At 54.7% G+C, this 20,673-nt stretch overlaps 1 protein-coding gene across 1 annotated transcript; it reads right to left on the reverse strand.

The window, feature by feature from the left end:
• Window positions 1-8,231: 8,231 nt before the first annotated feature.
• Window positions 8,232-12,595, reverse strand: LOC4324627 (uncharacterized). Its single transcript, XM_015766923.3, has 5 exons — window positions 12,095-12,595; window positions 11,252-11,379; window positions 10,543-10,646; window positions 8,817-8,904; window positions 8,232-8,708 (listed from the first exon to the last, which is right to left on the reverse strand). Exons 1-5 carry the CDS (start codon window positions 12,205-12,207, stop codon window positions 8,494-8,496), a joined length of 648 nt encoding a protein of 215 aa, XP_015622409.1. The 5' UTR covers window positions 12,208-12,595; the 3' UTR covers window positions 8,232-8,493.
• Window positions 12,596-20,673: the final 8,078 nt, after the last annotated feature.

Consider the following 20,673-nt stretch of genomic DNA (forward strand, 5'->3'; position numbering starts at 1 on the left):
AATGGCCACGAAAGTGGTATGGTCTGCAGGGCCTGGGCCGGCTGATAGATTTGCTTGGCGTGGAATTGACACGCTCTACATCGCCGGACCAGGTCGACCGCGTCATTAAGAGCTGTCGGCCAATAGAAACCCTGGCGAAAAGCTTTACCAACCAAGGTGCGCGAGGCGGAGTGGGCTCCGCATTCGCCTTCATGGATATCGGCAAGAAGCACAACACCTTGTTCCCGAGGAATGCACTTCAGGAGGATTCCATTAGCCGCGCGCCGATAGAGGGTCCCGTCTACCAGCACGTAGCGTTTGGAGATGCGATGGACGCGTTCACTCCCTTCGCGGTCCTCGGGTAGAGTCTTATCTGTGAGGTATGCTTGGATCTCGGCGATCCAAGCAATCAATCTAAGGGAGTTGGGAGCACTCCCCTCGGGTCCCGAGGCCTGGACTCCGACGGGCCTCGGGGGCCGGTCAGGCGCATCCGTCTCCCCTAAGGGGTCGGGTCGCGCCGACGGCTGGGCAAGCCTTTCTTCAAAGGCGCCCGGTGGGGTCTGGGCTCGCGAGGACGCGAGCCGTGAGAGTTCGTCGGCAATCATGTTATCCCGTCTGGGCACATGCCGAAGCTCAATCCCGTCAAAATGGCGCTCCATACGCCGTACTTGGTGCACGTAGGCGTCCATCTGCGGGTCAGAGCACCGGTACTCCTTACAGACTTGGTTAACGACCAGCTGGGAGTCGCCTAACACCAGGAGGCGGTGGATCCCCAGTCCAGCTGCCACTCTTAGTCCGGCAAGGAGTCCCTCGTATTCTGCCATATTATTGGTCGCTCGAAAGTCGAGGCGGACCAAGTATCTGAGGACGTCTCCGCTCGGAGAGGTCAACGTGACCCCCGCACCGGCGCCCTGAAGAGACAGGGAGCCGTCGAACTGCATCACCCAGTGGGCGGTGAGGCAGCTGCGAGGGGTCCGTGCTGGCCTCGGGGATCGAGACGGGCTCGGGAGCCGGGGTCCACTCTGCCACAAAATCGGCGAGGGCCTGGCTCTTGATAGCGTGGCGTGGTTCAAAGTGCAAATCGAACTCAGAAAGTTCGATTGCCCATTTCACCACCCGTCCTGTACCCTCTCGATTATGCAAGATTTGACCGAGGGGGTAAGACGTAACTACTGTGACCCGATGCGCCTGGAAATAATGGCGCAGTTTCCTCGAGGCCATGAGAATAGCGTAAAGCATCTTCTGGGCCTGAGGGTATCGGGTTTTGGCGTCCCGGAGGGCCTCACTAACAAAGTAGACGGGCCGCTGCACCTTTCGGTGGGGCCGATCCTCTTCGCTAGGGGCCGCATCCCTGGGGCACTCTTCGTCCAAGCAGCCTCGCGGGGCGCACTTGTCTTCTGTGCTGATGACCTCGGGGTCGGAGGATAACAGGGGCGGCCTTCCCACAGTGGCTTCGGGGCCGTCCTGGGGGTCGGGGGCTCCTGGCGTCGTCGGACAAGCGGGCAAAGGGCCAACTCCGGTCGTCAGGGGCCTTAGGCCTCCGTTCGGCTCGGGGGCCTCTTCTCCCTGCTCTTTCCCGGGTCGGGTCAGCACAGGGTTAGCCTCGGGGTCGAAGGGCGATAGGTGCGGCCTTCCCACAGTGGCCTCAGGGCCTTCCTGGGGGTCGGGGGCTCCTAGCACCGTCTGACAAGCGGGCAGAGGGCCAACTCCGGTCGTCGGGGGCCTTGGGCCACCGTTCGGCTCGGGAGCCTCTCCTCCCTGCTCTCTCCCGGGCCAAGTCGGCACAGGGTGGGGAAGCGTGAAATGAGAATTGTTCTCATCGCGCTCCACAACCAATGCCGCACTAACTACTTGCGGGGTCGCCGCTAAGTAGAGTAACAAGGGCTCGTCTGGCTCCGGGGCGACCAGAACTGGGGGAGAGCTTAGATACGCCTTCAACTGGGTGAGGGCATTTTCGGCTTCCTCCGTCCAGGTAAACGGTCCGGAGCGTTTGAGAAGCTTAAATAAGGGTAACGCCTTATCTCCCAGCCTCGATATGAACCGACTTAGGGCGGCCATGCAACCGGTGACGCATTGCACATCCCTAAGTTTGCTGGGGGGGCGCATCCGCTCTATAGCCCGTATCTTCTCAGGGTTGGCCTCAATGCCTCGGGCAGAGACCAAGAACCCTAGAAGCTTGCCCGCAGGTACACCGAACACACACTTATCGGGGTTTAGTTTTATGCGGGCGGAGCGGAGACTCTCAAAAGTTTCCGCTAGATCTGAGAGTAACATTTCCTGGTTGCGCGTCTTTACAACCAAGTCATCGACATAAGCCTCAACATTACGTCCTAATTGGTTACCCAAAGAAATTCGAGTAGTACGTTGAAAAGTAGGACCTGCATTCTTTAACCCGAAGGGCATTGTCGTATAACAATAGGTTCCTATGGGGGTAATGAACGCAGTTTTTTCCTCATCCTCCCTAGCCATGCGAATCTGATGGTAACCAGAGTATGCATATAGAAAACACAAAAGGTCGCACCCCGCAGTGGAGTCGACAATCTGATCTATGCGAGGCAGGGGGTAAGGATCCTTAGGACATGCCTTGTTAAGGTCGGTGTAGTCGATGCACATCCGAAGCTTGCCGTTCGCCTTGGGAACGACCACCGGGTTCGCCAGCCACTCCGGATGGATGACCTCACGGATGAATCCGGCTTCCAGAAGTCGCGCCACCTCCTCGCGGATGAAGGCTTGACGTTCCGGGGCCTGCCGCCGCACTTTCTGCCGGACCGGCCTTGCGCCCGGCCGCACGGCGAGACGGTGCTCAATCACCTCCCTGGGGACCCCGGGCATATCCGCCGGTCTCCATGCGAAGACGTCAGCGTTTGCCCGCAGGAAGGAGACGAGCGCGTGGTCTTGGACGGGCCGTCGCCCAGGGCAACCTCCTTGACCGGGACCTCGTTGCCTGTGATCATCCGCTGCCTCGGGGTGGCGGGGGCGGAGGCGCCAAGCCTCTCGTCGCCACCCTCGGGCTCGGATGCAGCGGCGAGGTGGTCCGTGCGCTGCTCCAGACAAGCGAGCGCGACTTTGAGGTCGCCATGGACAGAGATGGGGCCACCGGGGCCCGACATCTTCATCTGTAGGTAGGCGTAGTGGACCGCCGCCATGAACTTCACCAACGCGGGCCTCCCCAGGACCGCGTTGTAGGGCAGACTGAGGTCCGCCACATCGAAGTTCACCCGCTCCGTGCGGAAGTTGGCGGATCCACCGAAGGTGACCGGTAGGTCGATGTGACCTAACGGCCACGTGTGCCCCGGCGTCACACCGATAATTGGCTGGGACGGCCGGAGCACCATCCCCGGGGCCTTGATGGCTTCAAAGGCCGCAGGGGAAAGGATGTTGAGGGCCGCTCCCCCATCAATGAGGACACGCCCCAACTTCACGTTGCAAACGGTGGGAGAAACCACCATCGCAATCTGCCCTCCCCGGGCAACGCACGGTGGGTGGTCGGTCTGGTCGAAGGTGAGGGCAACCTCCGACCACCGCGCCCGGCGCGTCGCCTCATGAGTAGGGGCCGTGGCCAGAAGCTCTCGCTTCATGGCCTTGAAGCTCCGGCGAGAAACGTGAGCACACGCTCCCCCATCGACGGTAGCAATGGTGGCCCCAGGCTCTTGGAAACCTAGGTCATCATTGCCGTCATCGATGTCCTCGGCGGGGGCCTTCTGCTTGGCCTCACTTCGCCGATTACCGGAAGGAACCGCCGGGGATTTGCCCTCTCGGCGCTCCTGCCTCCTCTCCTCCTCCCACTTCCTCGTCCGCTCAGCCAAACTTTTGACTGCACGGCAGTCCGCGAGGTCGTGAAGGGAAGTATTGTGGACGGTGCACCACTTGCCGGTTGGGCGTTCCCTGTTGGGAGCGCCGGCCTCGTCCTTTTTGCCTCCCGCAGGCCTCCCCTTTCGGGTGGCCCGCGAAGCGCCCTCGACGGCGAGGACATGACCCTCGTCGTCGGTATGGGCTGACCTCTTCTTCCTCCTCCTGTCACGCCGCCCTATCTGAGCGGCGGATCCGGGGGCGGCCGAAGCTGCCACACCGGAACCGGAGGGGTTCCAGGTCCATGCCTCCTCCTTACGAGCCACTCGGTCCGCGAGCTGAAAAAGCTCCGCGGTAGTTTGGGGCTCCTTGGAGGCGATCTTTTCAAGCATGCGGTTGTGCCGCACACCCCCCCTGAACGCGTAAATCACCGCGTGCGCAGGGATGCATGGTATGGTGTTGCGGACTTGACAGAACCGCTGAATGTACGAGCGAAGTGACTCATCATCCCTTCGCTGTACTGCGTGCAAGTCCGCTTCCTCACCTGGGCGCGGATATGTGCCTTGAAAGTTCATGGTGAACTGTTGGCACAAATCCTCCCAAGAGTGGACAGACGCGGGTGGCAAGTTCATTAGCCAACCCCGCGCCTGTCCTTTCAGGGCCATGAGAAAGAAATTCGCCATGACCCTGTCGTCACCCCCGGCGGCCTCGATCCCGGTCGTGTAGACCTGGAGAAACTCGGCGGGGTTGACGCTCCCGTCATATTTTTCGGCGATGGTGGGCCGGAACCTTGGGGGCCAACGGACATTCCGAAGGCTCGCCACAAAGGCTCTACAGCCGACACCACCAACCGGGGGCACGGAGGGCTGATCCCCGCGTCCGTGGTGAGGCGACACTCCGGACGAGGAGGCGCCCTCCTTTGCGTGGGGAGCACGTCGGCCATTACGCCGACGCTCGATACTGATGCGGGCATCCGGTTCCCCACGCAGATCTTCCCGGGTCGGAGCCATTGACGAAGGAGTGGCGGCCGAATGGCGAACAGCGGCTGCCGCTCGCCGCGCCCTCCGTCTTGACGATGCGGAGCCGGTGGCAGCAGCACCAGAGGCCTTGGTGGCGGAGGACTGCCCACCAGCATCTAGGCGCTGCCGTGCAGTCATGACCAATTTGGCCACATCGTCCAGCCAACGTTGGGCTGGAGACTCCGGGTCATGGGCGACGGGCGGGTGACGTAGGAGCGCGCCCGCAGCTTGGAGCGCGCCCTGGGGCGTGCTGCCGTTGCCGTAGACGAGGAGGCGACGCTCCTCATCTCGCCGCCCTTCTCCACCTCCTGTGGATGTCGAAGTCGCGGATCCTTCGGCCCTCTCAAGTGCCTTCTCCCGCCTAGGACTTTGGCGTGGAGGTGGCGGTGGAGTACGAGCTCGACGACGTGGGTTTGGCTCCCCGTCGTCACCGCTCATACTCGGGGAGAGGTCGTGCGCCTTTGCTGGCTCGGCCATTGGGCTGAACAGGAAAAGCTTGGCGCACACGAAAGAGTGCGAGAGCTCAGAAAATCCCTCGCAGAGTCCCCTACCTGGCGCGCCAGATGACGGAGCGTGGGGCTCCTCACCGGGAGACCGCACAGGCCCCCCTTTGCCGGTTCGGCCGGGGACTCAGGGAGAGATTCTAAGCTCTCTGTATGTGGAAGGCTCGCGAGACCAGAAACACACAAGACACGGGCGATGTATACAGGTTCGGGCCGCTGAGAAGCGTAATACCCTACTCCTGTGTTTTGGGAGATCTGTGTATAAAGGAGCTACAAAGTATGAGCCAGCCTCTCCCTTGTTCTGGGTTTCTAATCTGGAAAAATCCAGTTCCACATCTCAGTGGGCAAGGTCCTCCTTTTATATCTTAAGGGGATACCACATGCACCATTTCTCTCTTTTTTGTGGGGGACTTACCCCACCTTTTCATAAACAGACGGAGACTTGTATGGTTGCCGTCCGAATGACCTTCTGATGGGACGGCCCATACCTACCTCCACTTCCGCCGGAAGCAGGCACGACGTGGAATCGTGGCTGTCTGCTGACGACATGACCGGTATCAGACCAGTCACGTCGGTCATTCTTGTCCACCACGTGTCAGCTTAGCAACCTACATGCTCACCCTTCTTCACACAACATCTTGCCTGTAATGGTTAGGATGAAGCCTGGCATATATCTGACCAGGACTAACGTGCCATCTCTGGGAGGTAACACGCTAGCTCCAGCTGGGGACGAGCGCCTAGAAGCTCTCGTCCTGACGGGATGGGGCGAGGCGTGCGTCAGATCGCCTGTCACCACCTAACGCGCGATCTGACCGGTCTGTGACTAGTCACAGACCGGATAAACGAGTGCACTGCACTGCGTTACATGCGGCGTGACACGCTCAACCAAACCACAATAAATGTGGTTAGGTGAGCCCCACTGTGCTCACCTAACCCATACGCGGAGCAAAAACCCATGAGGGGTCGGGGCGCCTCGGCCCTCGGGGCCGAGGGGGGTGCGGCCCGACCCCCTCGGGGGGACTAAGAGGAGGGCGAACGCATCACCCTCGGGCCCGACGTCCCTCGGGGGTACCAGGCCACGTGTGCGATTGTGTCTGCCTCAAACCTCTAGTCATGATACTCCTGATCCCATGTCACCGACACCGAGCTAGTTACGTCCTCATCATTTGGTGAGATATTTGATGCAAGAGAATGAAATGCTGTAAAATATTTGTGGGTCTCACTGTAAGGTAACTTGATCCGTGGAGAAAATGTTTTTAAAGGGCTTCATCCTATGTGTCACCTCGTGATCCTTTCTAACCCGGGCTTGCACTGTGAATGGTTAAGAGAACAAGGTACGCTTAATCCTTGCCAGGACTTATCCGAAGATACCCGCCACAGCCAGGCCCAACGCGAACGGAGTGCGATGCCCATTAGTCCGAGGTTTGGTATTCCCAGGTCGCCATACTGTCGGAGCGCACACCCTAGCCCAGGCGACTCGGCACTCAGCAGCAACCGTCATGAGCATGCACCTTGCCTGCCCATAGAAAGCCACGACTAACTTTATCTATCTCTCTTGATTACCCACTTGGATGCATCAATGGTGACCAGTAATGGCGCTCAGAACTGCGTTCACCGTGGCAGTGCCCGTCCTGGCGACCGGCGTCTCCATGAACAAATTCCGTTCAGTTTTCGCGACATGTTCTTGCGAAGTTTTCCTTGACAACGTGGAGGCTGTACTGCTGTATGCCTGTATTCATCATCTAGACAAGCCCATATGGTTAGCATGTTATTATCGCAGTCCTGCTGTTCAGATTTTTGGCCCAGCTTGATGAAGCAGGCTGTCATCCTATTCTAAAGAGATTATCAGGCTAATAGCATGGGCCTAAAGGACCAAAATTATTGTGGGCCTATGGCAGTGTAGCCTTGCTTTTTTCTTCATTCATACACGTCCGTTTTCCGGGTATTGCTAGTGGGCGGGTGATTGCTTCCCTCTCCTCCTAGCGATCACCCGTCCCTCCCTCCTAATACTCCTCTTTCATCTCTCTTTTTAACTTTTCTATTACATCATAAATTTCAAAATAAAATTAGTAAAAGAAAATTAGGAAAAAAAATCTAATATTCATTCATGTGCATAGACTTTATACCGTAAACTTTGCAGCATAAACTTTGTGTATAGAAATATTACATACATATAATGTTTGAATCCGAATTTGAATTTGAATCGGATATATAAACTTTTGACTTATAAACATTCGCTCTACAAACTTTAGGTGGATAAACTTTAGATGTGTAAACTTTAGGTGTATAAACTTACTAAAAGAGAAAAATATAAAGTATTTAAATTCGAATTTGAATTTGAATTGAGTATATAAACTTTTGACTTATAAACATTCGCTTTACAAACTTTAGATGTGTAAACTTTAAGTGCATAAACTTATTAAAAGAGGAAAAGAAAAAAAAAGAAAAAAAAAAAGATCGCTGGTAGCGAGCGGTCGCCCGTTAGCCTTCTCGTCCGTTTTCCTCTGTTGTACACTTGGTAATTGGTACTCCCCTGTTTTTCCCGATAAAATTACCCGTTCTTCGCTCGTGATAACTGGCGAAGTTGGCTTAGAAAGTCAGAATTGCAATTAAGTGTTAATGTTATCTCCTCTTCTGATTCAATTTAGTTTGTCTCAGTGAGCCCTGTAATAGCTGAATAAAATGACTGTTGAACATCTTGTGTTCACGTATCAGCAGTGAACAACGTAGACACAAAGTTGGTTCCTGTTGGTCGAAGGAGAAAAATACTGCTGAGTAGCAATACCTACGAGTGATCCGAAAGATGTTGAAGACCACTTGACGTTCATTGGAGTCGGTAACTGATCACGTAATACTGTCAGATCAACTAGAGTTTGCATCGGCGCCGTCACGCGGCCCACTCAGCTGCCAAATACTACTACGACATGTAGAAATATCGAAATACCGAAAATCGCGTTGCCTTCTTTCTCATCTGTGCCCATTGCTAGGGACCATGTGTATGTACAGAGATGTGCTACTACCACTACTATAGCAGAACTGCAGAAACCGTTCCAGGGAGACTGACCGGTGAGACGATCACGCACGCTTATATGGATGGATGATGTACAGAGAAACACGTGGCCGCACACGTACGTTACGCACGCACGCACGCACGCACGCATGCCCGGGAGCGGTTGCTGGCTTCGGACGGATGGATGGATGGATCAGACGAAGTCGTCCTCCATCTCCTGCATGGAGTTGCCGGCGGAGGCGATCTGGCGGTTGGAGGTCATCTTCTCGGCGACCATGAGGCCCTTGTAGCTCCGTATCTCCGCCCGCCTCTCCTTCTCCAGCCTCTCCATCTCCTCCCGCCGCCTCTTCTCCTTCAGCTGCATCTTCCTCTCCGCCTTCTCCGCCGCGTTCGACGCGTCCTTCTCGGCTGCGGCGTACAAAGGCCAAAGGGATTAGTCGATTTTAATTGTATGTGTAATGCCTGAATATCTGATCAATCGATCGATCGATGCGTGTCGTCCGTGCGTGCGTGTACCTTTCAGATCAGGCCGGCGCTCTACCCTGGTCTTGTTCAACCTGTTGATGATCTCATTGACGCGCTTCTCGACGATCACCACGCGAACCTGCCATGCATCAGTGATCAGCCAGCGTCGTGACACATCCTATTATTGCTGATGAGATGCAGCTGGTTTGGTGGATGAGTGGATCTCGATTAGATGCCAAAGGAAAGCATGACAGGAGATCACTGGCATCTGATCGATCGGCGGCAGCTACAACTTGCGGTGGCTGGCTAACAAGAGATGGATTTGCAAGTTGCAAGGCTGGTCACTCTCTGTCTGTCAGTGTTCCCGTGCAGATCGATTATGCAAATGCTCCCAAAATTGCATCTGCGGAATTGACACCCCAACCCCTCGACGAATCAGCTGGCGGCCTTTTCCAGTGACCCTTCGGAAACAAGAGGCGCTAGCTTCTTTTTCTTTTCTTTTTCAGAAAAATAAAACCCGTTTTCTATAATATATGGGCAGGATAATGTACGCCAACTCCAAAAGATATCAACAACTGTTAGTTCCAAAATGTATCTCCATCAAAATATGATGCAAAAGCAAGTTGAACGCAATAATGCAGGTTTAAGCAATTTGGTCCTAATAAAAAATATATATCTAGACAGCCTGTACATTACTCTGCTGTTTACATTTTGTTCCCTTTCCAGACAAATAATATTTTCGGTACCATGAGTACTTCGTGTATATGGCATTTTAAGCGATATTTTTGTTGAATTGTGTTTGATGAAACAGTGGCACTAGTCATAATATGTTGCAACATATTAACATGTTGGTGAAATCAAATTATTGCATAACTATATATTTTTGGAGGATAGACCCCTACCATTGATGTCATGATGGCTTGTTGGTGCTCTTAATAATGTAGTAGTACTAGTTTTTTTTTAAAAGATAATAATACTACCTCCGTCCCAAAATAAGTGCAGCCATATATATCCGTGTTCATCATTTTGATCATTCGTCTTATTTGAAAAATTTATGAAAAATATTAAAAAAATTAGTCACACATAAAGTACTATTCATGTTTTATCATCTAATAATAATAAAAGTAGTAATCATAAAAAAATTTCAAATAAGACGAACGGTCAAACATTGGACATGAACAGTGCTAAAACTGTACTTATTTTGGGACGGAGGGAGTAGTAGATAGCGAGCCTAGCCAGATACATATATATAGCCTGGATTTATTTAAATTATAAAAAATGCGCCACAATATTTTTTTCCCCGGAAAGAACACAGTATGTCTCGCATATAATGCACTTGTATGTTGGGTGAAAATAACTACCTTGTCACAAAATTGCTGTTCTAAAATGTAGGAAACGGGTGCCGCATTCTTTTCATCTACCTAACTAACTTGCTCATGTTATTTGCTCCATATGCCTCTACAAATACATTTTCTCGTAAAATTTTCTTCAATTGTATTGCTTGGATAAATTGTTTTAAACAATCAGTTATGTTTACTTCTCAAGATATTTAACTTATCCATAAGTAGATAATTCATGGCTCTGACTCGAGCAAGTTTGATTGGAGGGGGTATTTGTGTGTGTCTCTCTGCAACATGGACCTTCCTTTTACCAATAGTTTCTAACCTTGTAACCCCCTCATAGAAATCAATTACCTGCCATTGTTATGAGCATATATATGCTGCTGTAAATTTTTTATGTACAAAGAAGAGGATGTTAGACCACCCTAGCAGCTTACCATCCTGGTATTATGGAAGCCAACTTGACCGACATCCATGGATGGGGACTTCTTGAGATTGGACCAGGGCGTGTAGACCACCTCAACATTGTTCATCTTGTTTCCTGCACGACAAGCACATGCAAGCTGCAAATATCATCCAGTGATCCAAGACACATACTCGTCACGTTCTAATTATCACACAATCCCCTCACATAGGCCAAATCAACCCAAGCGGATAATTGATCCAAGGGGCCCACTGTAGCTAGTGCCAATAATACAAGAAGCTAAAAGTTGCTGAAAAGAAAAAGGCCGGGGTGGAAAAGCAAAAACAAAATTAAGATTCCTGTCTGTAACCAGCAATATAATGTGATGCTGCAGCTTTGTAGAATTGTAGGCCACACGAATATCCGACAGGTCACACCATGCTCTATTTCCTCTATCCGTGGATAACATAATTGGAGGTGCAAATGATTATCATTATTTGCAAGTAAACGTTTCCTTTTCTTTTGAGAACCTGCATCTATCCATGATAAATTCTTCGTAACTGCAGAATCTTTTGTGGTAAACTGTATCTACCCTACTTTTTTGCACGAGTGAAAATTTACTAGTTGATCGTTAGAAACCAAAAGAATCTAGCCACAAGCACACAAAGCAGATGGTGGAAAAGAAAGCTAATTAAGCTATGCGCTACCTCTACACTCAAATGTTGTCTGAAATGAGTGCGTACCTTGAATGGAATGAGCCTTTACAAGCTGTGCACAGTCCTCCAGCAGACCGTCGCAGATGCTATCTATCGACTCGCCTTTCTTGAGCCTCAAATAGACGTGCGCCGAGGATACCTTGTCCACGTGGAACCTGACGGGACAAAAGCAATTTTCCTTGTCGAAATTAGAAGGGAAGAATCCACTTTAAACCGACCTTTCCATCAAAACAACCAGTCGTACGTTTATATATATCTTTGTTCTTACTTCTAAGAAAATTCCTACAGCACTATATAGTTCATCTTAACATGGATCGGAATAAATATCTCTACATGTTTCAGATGAGGCGTAATTTGACGAATTAAGCAGAAAAGTACTTTTAAGCATTGGAAACCCAAGGAGATCGAGGTGAGGTCCCCTAGATGGAGGAAGCAAACAAAAGGCTGTGGTAGTGGTCACAGTAGTAGTACTGTAGTAGTACTAGTGCGGATGGCAGGCGATGGCTACAGACAGAGTTGCAACTTGTTGCTGAGCATGAGCAGTTACGTACTCCTCCTAGACGGGGTCGATCTGGTAGACATCTTTTATAGTAGAGTTTGGTCGTTGGGGGCGTTGGGATGTCCCCACCACGCCTCGTCATGGCCTCGTCAAAGCCTCAATCCTCCTCCTCCTCGCAGCTGCCGACCTGCCGCCGGCGAGCTCTCCTCTCCACCTCTCATGTAGCTGCCGATCGCGAGCCTACGCGTGCGACTAGCCGATCGTACGTGTGTACGCGCGCGAAGCGCAAACGCAAATGTGCAATGCCGCTACGCGAGGATCGACGACGAGCTACTACAGTACGTGTGCGGAGAATGCACGTACGTACGTACCAGACGTCCTCGGGGAGGCCGTACTTGATGAGCTCCTCGTTCTCGTTCTTGTCGGCGCCCATGTAGATGGTGTAGTCGCCGGCGTCCGGCCTCGCCTTGTAGTAGAACACCATTAGCAACAACCCAGCAGCAAAGCAAGCTCTCTCCTCCTTCTCCTTTCCTTCTTTTTTTTCCTTTTTCTAGCGAGGGCGAGATGGCCAACTAACTTCTTTCTCTCAAACAGGTTCAGCTGATCAGGTGAGGATGAGCTATTCAGGTGTGGGTTTGTCGGCAGGAGGGGCACGGAAAACGGAAGCAAGAGTTGGGAGGAGGAATCAGGAATGGAGCGGAGGCGCGCGGCAGCAGCGACGGAGCCACGGGCGGGTGGGGGTATATATAAATCAAGAGGGGGGGGGGGGGGGGGGGGGGGGCGAGCCGCGACTCCGCGAGCAGACGACCTGTAAACTGTTTGGAACGCAGGTCTACTCCGAGGGGTTGGGTCGCCACGTGGAAACACGATGGATTGGACTAAACAAATGCGGTTGGGGAGCCTGTGGAGGGGCCTTATCCTCGCCGGCTCGCTTTTGCGCCCCCACTCGCGCTTTTTCTTTCGCCTAATCTATTCTTGTTAATTAGCCTATCGAGAAAAACAACAACGAAAGAAAGTGACGGGAATCCCCCTGTTGTTGCTTAGCGCGGATCATCAGAGAGCCCATGGTAATTCAACCACTCACTGGTCGATCTGTCCCTGACATGGCAGTTTAGTTACCACTCTATCCAACCCAAACTTTCCTGCTTGTACCCAACATCGTGTTGACCCGAGTAATTCCCCTGTAACACACCGCCCCGCCCGATTGGTGGTGCCGGAAAAGCCCCGTACTTTTGCGAAAACGACGTCCGTTTCGACCCAAACCCGTCGCGTGCGCGCGGCTCTTTGTTCTCTCGGTGATTTCCGTGCGGAAGTCGCGGTTAGTTCGTTGTAGGTGACGACGGGGTTTTCGCGCAAGACCGCCGAGACGGAGGAGGAGATGGGCCACGGGAATATTTGGGCTGTGCGCTCGCGAGCGCGGCCGAAAGATGCATGCGAAAAGCGGGGGCCCGGCCCGCGTATCGAAGCGGAGAAAAACGACCGGACAGGAGGAGACGGCGAGGAGAGAGAGGATCATCTATCTGAAGCTGACTCATCATGCGGCGACCGGCACGCAACGGGACACCACCGGCCGGCCGTCTTTACGCGAGCGGCTGATATCCCCTAGATCCGTGTGAGCTGCTTTATCCGCTGCCAGGCTTAGCTTCGTCAATAGAGAACATATTTTTCTCATTTTTTTTAGACAATAACTTATTTTTCTCATGTCGTGGGAAAATTATGGGAACGGGAAAGACAAGAGAATCGCGTGCCAGTAGCTCAGAAGATCGGCCATCAATTGCGTGATCCACGTTCAACGGGGGGGAAATCAGAAAAGAGGAGAAACAATCGCGACAAAGAGGGGGCGCCAAAAGCTAATCCATTATGGACTCCTCATCCATTGGCGCTGCTGATCCAGCACAATCAGTGACAAACTGACGATGATCGTGACATACAGTGGAGCTTCCATGGCGTCGCATCTTAACCCATATTCGGTGATTACATAATATCTCATGATAAAATATAGCAATGTTTTTTGCGTGCTATTGCAAAAGTCAGCATAATACTAAAATATTAGCTTCTGCGAGTGCAATGGAGACTTGGAGAGTAGGACATGGACACTCATGCTAATTCAAGTCATTTTGTCAATTTGATCCTTCGTATGCAGGGAAACTTCGAACTGTTCTTACTTATATATCTTGATATCTGTACAGCTATACTGATTGTCATTATGTAAAAAAACCCATGTTAATCAAATAAATAGTAAATAAATAAATCTAGTCATCCATTTAGGCGGGATCAAATTACAAAGGCTTAGATTAGATGAAGAGTATATGCCACTAGCAAATGGCTAGTTACTGCGAAGTATTACAAAGTTTGGGATTAAATTAGTAAGGTTCCAAATATAAAATCATACAACTTAATACTGTAGTAGTTCTTAACTGTTGATCTTAAACTTTTTTTGAAAAAAAAGGTCTAAAGCCAAGTACAAATTTGTACGGAGGATATAAAAAAGGGTTTACTTGGCTGGAGGCTAACTTTACCACAACTCCATTATAGCCATAAGTGAAGCAAGCCATATTTTTTAGCCTTAACCGTGATAAACTTTCGCTAGAAAATAAGAGTACGACTTAGCTTAATTAACTGTGATACTCTCAAAGTCTAGCATGACAAACTTTGGCCGCCAACCAAACAATCAATTATTTGAAATATACCAATTATCTTATCAAGAAAAGTCGAAATTAAAGAGCACACCAAATACAGTTTTCCTCATATTTATTAGTTTTTAGTCCAAATCTATTATGACTTTCTATTTATTAATTCAAAGTCCATGTTAGATTTTTTTTTTAGGAGAAAGGGTAGGAGCTCTGCCAATTTCATTATAGAAGGAAAAGAAAGGATACAACAGCACCATGCATGTTTTTGGATCTAGATAAAGTCCATGTTAGAATTAAGAATCCACATCCGTTAACAATTATGTTTTGAAAAAAAATGGAATTATTAAATTAGTAGAAACTACACTTAAGATTTCAAAAGGAGTAGATACTTATTTTGTACAGAAAATAACAGAAAGGTATGTGAGTTGGATTTTGTGTATAGCTTTATATGTGCTAATTTTCAATTTCAACGTAGAGTAAATTTCACAAAACTACAAAATTTGATGGGCCGTATCACAAAAATATAGATGTAACATCAAATTTATCCCAAAATTACAAATTTACTGTTAATTTTATCACAGAAATATAATGAATGTAACTCCAAAAAAAAAAGGTGAGAGGGATCTAAACTCTAAAATCTATTATTTTCTGGAAATCACTGGAGAATACAATGGTCGGCTTAGACTCCCCATGCGATCAGATTGACAAAAAAAATATTTTTCAGAGCGGCGACTGACGGAGCGTGGGGCTCCTCACCGGGAGACCGCGCAGGCCCCCCTTTGCCGGTTCGGCCGGAGGCGCTGAGTGAGGTTCTTCACCCTCGATCTGTGGAACGTTCGCGAGAGAGCAAATGCACAAGACACGGGCGATGTATACAGGTTCGGGCCGCTGAGAAGCGTAATACCCTACTCCTGTGTTCTGGTGGATCTGTGTGTGAAGGAGTTACAGAGCAAATGGAGAGCAAGAGAGTTCAAGCTCTAGAACCCCCATTTTTCCTTCTCTTCTCGTTCTTTTTTACTCTCGATCTCCTCCCCCCTTTTTAGGTGGGCAAGGTCCTCCTTTTATATCTCAAGGGGATACCACATGCACTACTTCTACCTACTCTTCTTCTGGGTGGGGACCCACCCTATCTTGACCAAATCTTGACTCGCGCCTCCGCCTGGAAGCTAAATCACCGCTTGTCCTTGAGTGATGCCCAGCGCCGTCACTCGTCGGACACAGGGGATCACCCTGTCATTTCTTCATTAATAGGAGGAGATCTGCAATGGCCGTTGTCTGAATGACCCTCCGATGGGATGGGTCATACCTACCTCCACTCCGCCGGAAGCAGATGCAACGTGGGAGCACGGTTGTCTGCCGATGACGTGACCGGCATCAGTCCAGTCACAGACCGGTCATTCTTCTCCACCACGCGTCAGTTTAGCATGCCGCACATCTGCCCTTCTTCATACAGTGACTTCCTTGCAATGGTTGCGATGAAGCCTGGCATGAATCGAGTCGGGACTGACGTGCTAACTCCAGGAGTTACCACGCCGGCTCCAGCTAGGGACGAGTGTCAAGAGGCTCTCATCATTCCGACGGGACGGGGCGAGGCGTGTGACAGGCCGCCTGCTGCCACCTAACCCGCGATCTGACCGGTCTGTGACCGGTCACACACTGCGACCGGTCACGGACCGGATATGCGTGCGCCGTGCTGCATTAAATGCGGCGTGGCGCGCTTGTCCATTCCGCAATAAAAGTGGTTTGGTGAGCGCCGCTGTGCCCACCTAACCCACACCCGTGGCGCCAATACCACAGGGGGTCGGGGCGCCCCAGCCCTCGGGGCCGAAACAGGAGCGGCTCGACCCCTCGGGGAGACAGAGGAGGGGGTGGGCACGTCCCCCTCGGGCCCGACCCTCCCGAGGGGGTTAGGCCACGTGGGTGACCGCAGCTGCCCAAGCCTCTAGTCATGATACTCCCGGTCCCATGTCACCGACAGTAGCCCCCGGCGTTATGCCAGGGCGATCGCCCCCCTCGAGGGAAGCGCTCGGGCGTGACGCCACTCTTTAGACCTGGTGACAGGTGGGGCCGCTCTCTACAGGCGGGCAGGAACCCAGCGGTCGCAAATCGCGTGCATCGGCTAGGGAAAAACGACCGATAACAATGAGTGGCCTCTTCAAGACCGTTACATTACTCGAGTAGCGCGCGAATCGGGACGAGCAGGTTCATTTCGCCTGGAGATATGATGATGGCGCTTCGGTCGGCGAGCGTAGTTAACACGCGCACGATATGTCCCATCTTGACTGCCACGGCCGCACATCCGCCTCGTGCGCCGCAAACGGACGAGTAGGATTAGTGGAGGCGTGGGCGCGAGAAACGAGGGGGCGAGATAGTGGGCGCGAGAAACGAGGAGCCGGGCATAACGTTGGCAAGGGTATAAAGGCGCCAAGGAAGAGATTCGTTTCCTTCCTCTCGCCATTATTCCCCTTGCCTTCGCCGCTTGCGCCCTAACTCCTTGTTTCCTGTGCCCTACCCTTGCCGCACTCACTCGTTCTCAAGCTCCTCCTCCGCCGGCGTCATGGCACGGGGCTCCGCACCGCTCGACGGTAGCGTGCTGCCGCCTTCCCGCATCGTGAGCGAGAGGCAGGCCGGGCTGCCGCGCCGATTCATGCCGGAATCTGCCACCGGCCGGGAGGTGGTCGCGCTGGGTGAGGGACGCCCGGCGCCACACTACCCGGGGCGGTCCGTCTTCTTCCTCTCTTTCGCAATGGCAGGACTGGTCCCACCATTCTCTTCTTTCTTCATGGATGTTCTGGAACTTTACGATCTCCAGATGGCGCACCTCACCCCCAACGCGGTAATGACGTTGGCCATCTTCGCGCACCTGTGCGAGATGTTCATCGGGGTGCGCCCATCTCTCCGGCTGTTCCGGTGGTTCTTCACCGTACAGCCGGTGTCGCCGCCGTCGGTAGTCGGTGGCTGCTACTTCCAGCCGCGGGGGCCGGTGCTGAACCGCTACATTCCCTGCGTCCTCCGCAAGAAGTGGGACGACTGGAAGAGCGACTGGTTCTACACCCCCCTCGCCGATGAAACGCGCCTCCGACTTCCGAGCCAGCCCCCGGCGCAGGCCTCCAGCTGGCGGGCGCCGGTAGATCTGGGAGACGGCTACGACGCCGTTCTTGACCGCCTGGCAGGTCTGCGATCCCAGGGGCTCACGAGGGCCATGGTGTACGGCGACTACCTTCATCGCCAGATCGCGCCGCTCCAGCGGCGCGCCAGAGGCGCCTGGGAGTACACCGGGTCCGAGGACTACATGAGGACCCACCAGGGGGGCAGATGGGACTGGGCCCCTGAGGACTTCAAGATGGTGGTCCAACGGGTGCTGAATCTCAGCTCCGTGGAGGCATCCCTCATCCCCCAAGGAGTCCTCCCCCTCTGCAGCGATCCAGATCGCGCCAACATCCTGACCATCATGTAGGCGGTCGGGGCGTCGGAGGAGCGGGCTCCTCGAGGTCACGATGGCGCGGGCGGGAGCCGCAGGGGGGAACAATCTACCCTGGGAGGGGGTCATGCTTCTGGGCCCCACGATGGGGGCCCGGGGTGCAGCCACCCTGCCGACGCCCGGGGGAAGAGGAAGCAGGAGGGTACCCCTTCCCCATCTCCTCCCCGAGGGGGCGGGGCGGCGCGTGCCAGCAGCAGGCGCCTGGATGGTGCCGTGCCGACGTCGCAGCCCGAGGGGGAGCGAAAGAAGAAGCGGCGCCGCAAGATGGGGGAGACCGAACCACGCCGGGGAAACCTTATCTCTCCCCCAAGGTGGTCGTTTAGCCGACCTCCTCGCAGGTTCGTCCCCGCGCCCACTGCGGCCGTATTCATTCTCCCATCTCCCAAGGCAAGTTTTCACTCACCCGTTTCTTTTTGTCCTCTGGTTTTTCTTCTGCCTCAGTGAGATCCCGTCGCGCTCCTCCCGTCATTCCAAGTCCGGACAGTCCGAGGCCGAGGAGACGGCGACCGCGGAGGCCCGGAGGCGGGAGGCTGACCGGCGAGAAGCCGCAGACCGCCTCCGGGAAGCCGAGGAAGCTGCCCAGGAGGCCGTCCGGGTTCGCCAGGCTGAGGAAGCCGCTCGGGAGGAGGCCAAACTCCGCCGGGCCGAGGAGTCCGTTCGGGAGGCGGAGGTGGCGCGTGCACGCCAAGCGGCCTGCCAAACCCCCGACCCGACTCCGCCCGAGGCGACGATGACTTCCGAGGCCACCCACGATGAGGTCGCGGGCGCACCGCTCGGGCCCGACCCCTCGGGCGACGTTTGGGACGAGCCAGCTTCGGGGGTCGCCCCTGGGTCCGGCACGTCGATCGGCGGGCCGAGCCGCGCGGCGCCCATACCGAGGCGGCTCTCCCCTCTGCCTTCCGCTGCCCCACTGAACGCGGAGCCCCTCCTGCAGGCCTTAGCCGCCGCGAACACCACGGTGCTGGACGAGCTAGGTGCCCAGATGGAGGTCCTGCTAGCAGAGCGGACGGAGCTCGACGCGGCGTGGGCGCGCGTCGAGGAGGGGCGGCGCTCGGTGGAAGCCATGGTGGAGGCGGGCCGCAAGGCACACCGCCGGCACGCCTCAGAGCTCGAGGCCCGTCGGAGGGAGCTGGCGGAGATCGCCAGGGAGGTGGAGGAGGAGCGGGAGACTGCCCTCATCGCCACCGCCGTGCTCAACGAGGCGCGGGACGATCTCCGCCTCCAATACGGGAGCCGGGCGGCGGAGCTAGAGAAGAAACTCGACGCCGCCCGGGGAGTCCTTGACGCCGCCGCTGCACGGGAACGGCGGGCGGCGGAGAACGAGGCGGTGTCCCGGCGGCGCGAAGAGGCCCTTGAGGCTCGTGCCAAGGCGCTGGAAGAGCGCGCCCGCGCGAGGGAGAGGGACCTGGCGGACCGCGAGGCCGCCGTCGCCATCCGGGAGGCAACGCTGGCGGCGCACGAGGCCGCCTGCGCCGAAGAGGAGTCCACACTCCGCCTCCGCGAGGACGCGCTCACCGAGCGGGAGCGAGCTCTCGGGGAGGCCGAGGCCGCGGCGCAGCGGCTGGCGGACAGCCTGTCCCTCCGCGAGGCAGCGCGGGAGGAGCAGGCGCGCCGTAATCTGGAAGGCGCCCGCGCCGAGAGGGCCGCACTGGATCAGCGGGCCACTGAGCTCGAGGCGCGGGTGAAAGAGCTGGACGCGAGGGCGCGCAGCGGCGGGGCGGCCGCGGGCGACGGCGACCTAGCCGCCCGCCTCGCAGCTGCCGAACACACCATCGCCGATCTGCAGGGCGTGTTGGACTCGTCCGCCGGGGAGGTCGAGGCCCTCCGCTTGGCAGGCGAGGTAGGGCCCGGCATGCTTCGGGACGCCGTCTCCCGTCTAGACCGCGCCGGGCGGCAGGCGGGCCTCTGGGGCGGGCGGACTGCGAAGTATGCCGCCAACCAGGGGGGCCTCGCCCAGCGCCTCTCAGAGATGGCCGGGACCCTCCAGCGGCTCCCCGAGGAGCTCGAGGAGACGATCAAGTCATCCTCGAGGGACCTCGCCCGGGGGGCGGTGGAGCTCGTACTGGCAAGCTACCAGGCCAGGGACCCGGACTTCTCCCCGTGGGCAGCGCTGGACGAGTTTCCTCCCGGGACCGAGGACGATGCGCGCGCGCAGGTCCGGGACGCTGCCGACCACATCGTCCACAGCTTCGAGGGTACGGCCCCCCGGCTCGCGTTCGCCCTCGACTCCGACGAAGAGGGCGGTGACGGCGGTGCGGGCGACAGCGGCGATGAGGCCGGCGACCCGGGCGCGTCGGAATGAGCCCCCAGGCCCATGCCAATCTTATATAGTTTTTTATTTCTTCTTCCGAGGCCTTCGGGTCCCCTTCTTGTATAGACTAACTTAATCTGCAATCAAATAAAGAGGAAATTTCTGTGTCAATTCTATTTGTTGTGTGTATGAGACGAGGATGGTCTGTGCCGCGGTCCTTCTGTGTCTTGGCTTGAACAAGGGCTCGTGCCCGGGTCCCAGCCTCAAACGGCGCGGGCCGGAGCTAGTGCCTGGGGAGATCCACATGTCGAGACTGGCCAGGCCGGGAGCGTGGTGACCGAGGGTTATGGATGACCCGATTGTGGGCCTTTGCCGATTCCCCCCCGGAGTTCATCACGCCCCGGGGCACGGCTCGGTTCTGGGCCCCTTTTGGCGATTTTAGCCGGCCCGGGCCACCGAGGGCAGGATCGAGCACGAGCGTGCTAATTAAAGTCAAGATTCTACAAAAGGAAACAATGGCACAAACACAGTCATTAGGAAACCGAAAATGCTTTTATTGAAATACGGAAGAGAAAAAAGACAATT

Source organism: Oryza sativa, chromosome 1 (assembly GCF_034140825.1).
Source record: "Oryza sativa Japonica Group chromosome 1, ASM3414082v1".
Taxonomy (NCBI): Eukaryota; Viridiplantae; Streptophyta; class Magnoliopsida; order Poales; family Poaceae; genus Oryza; species Oryza sativa.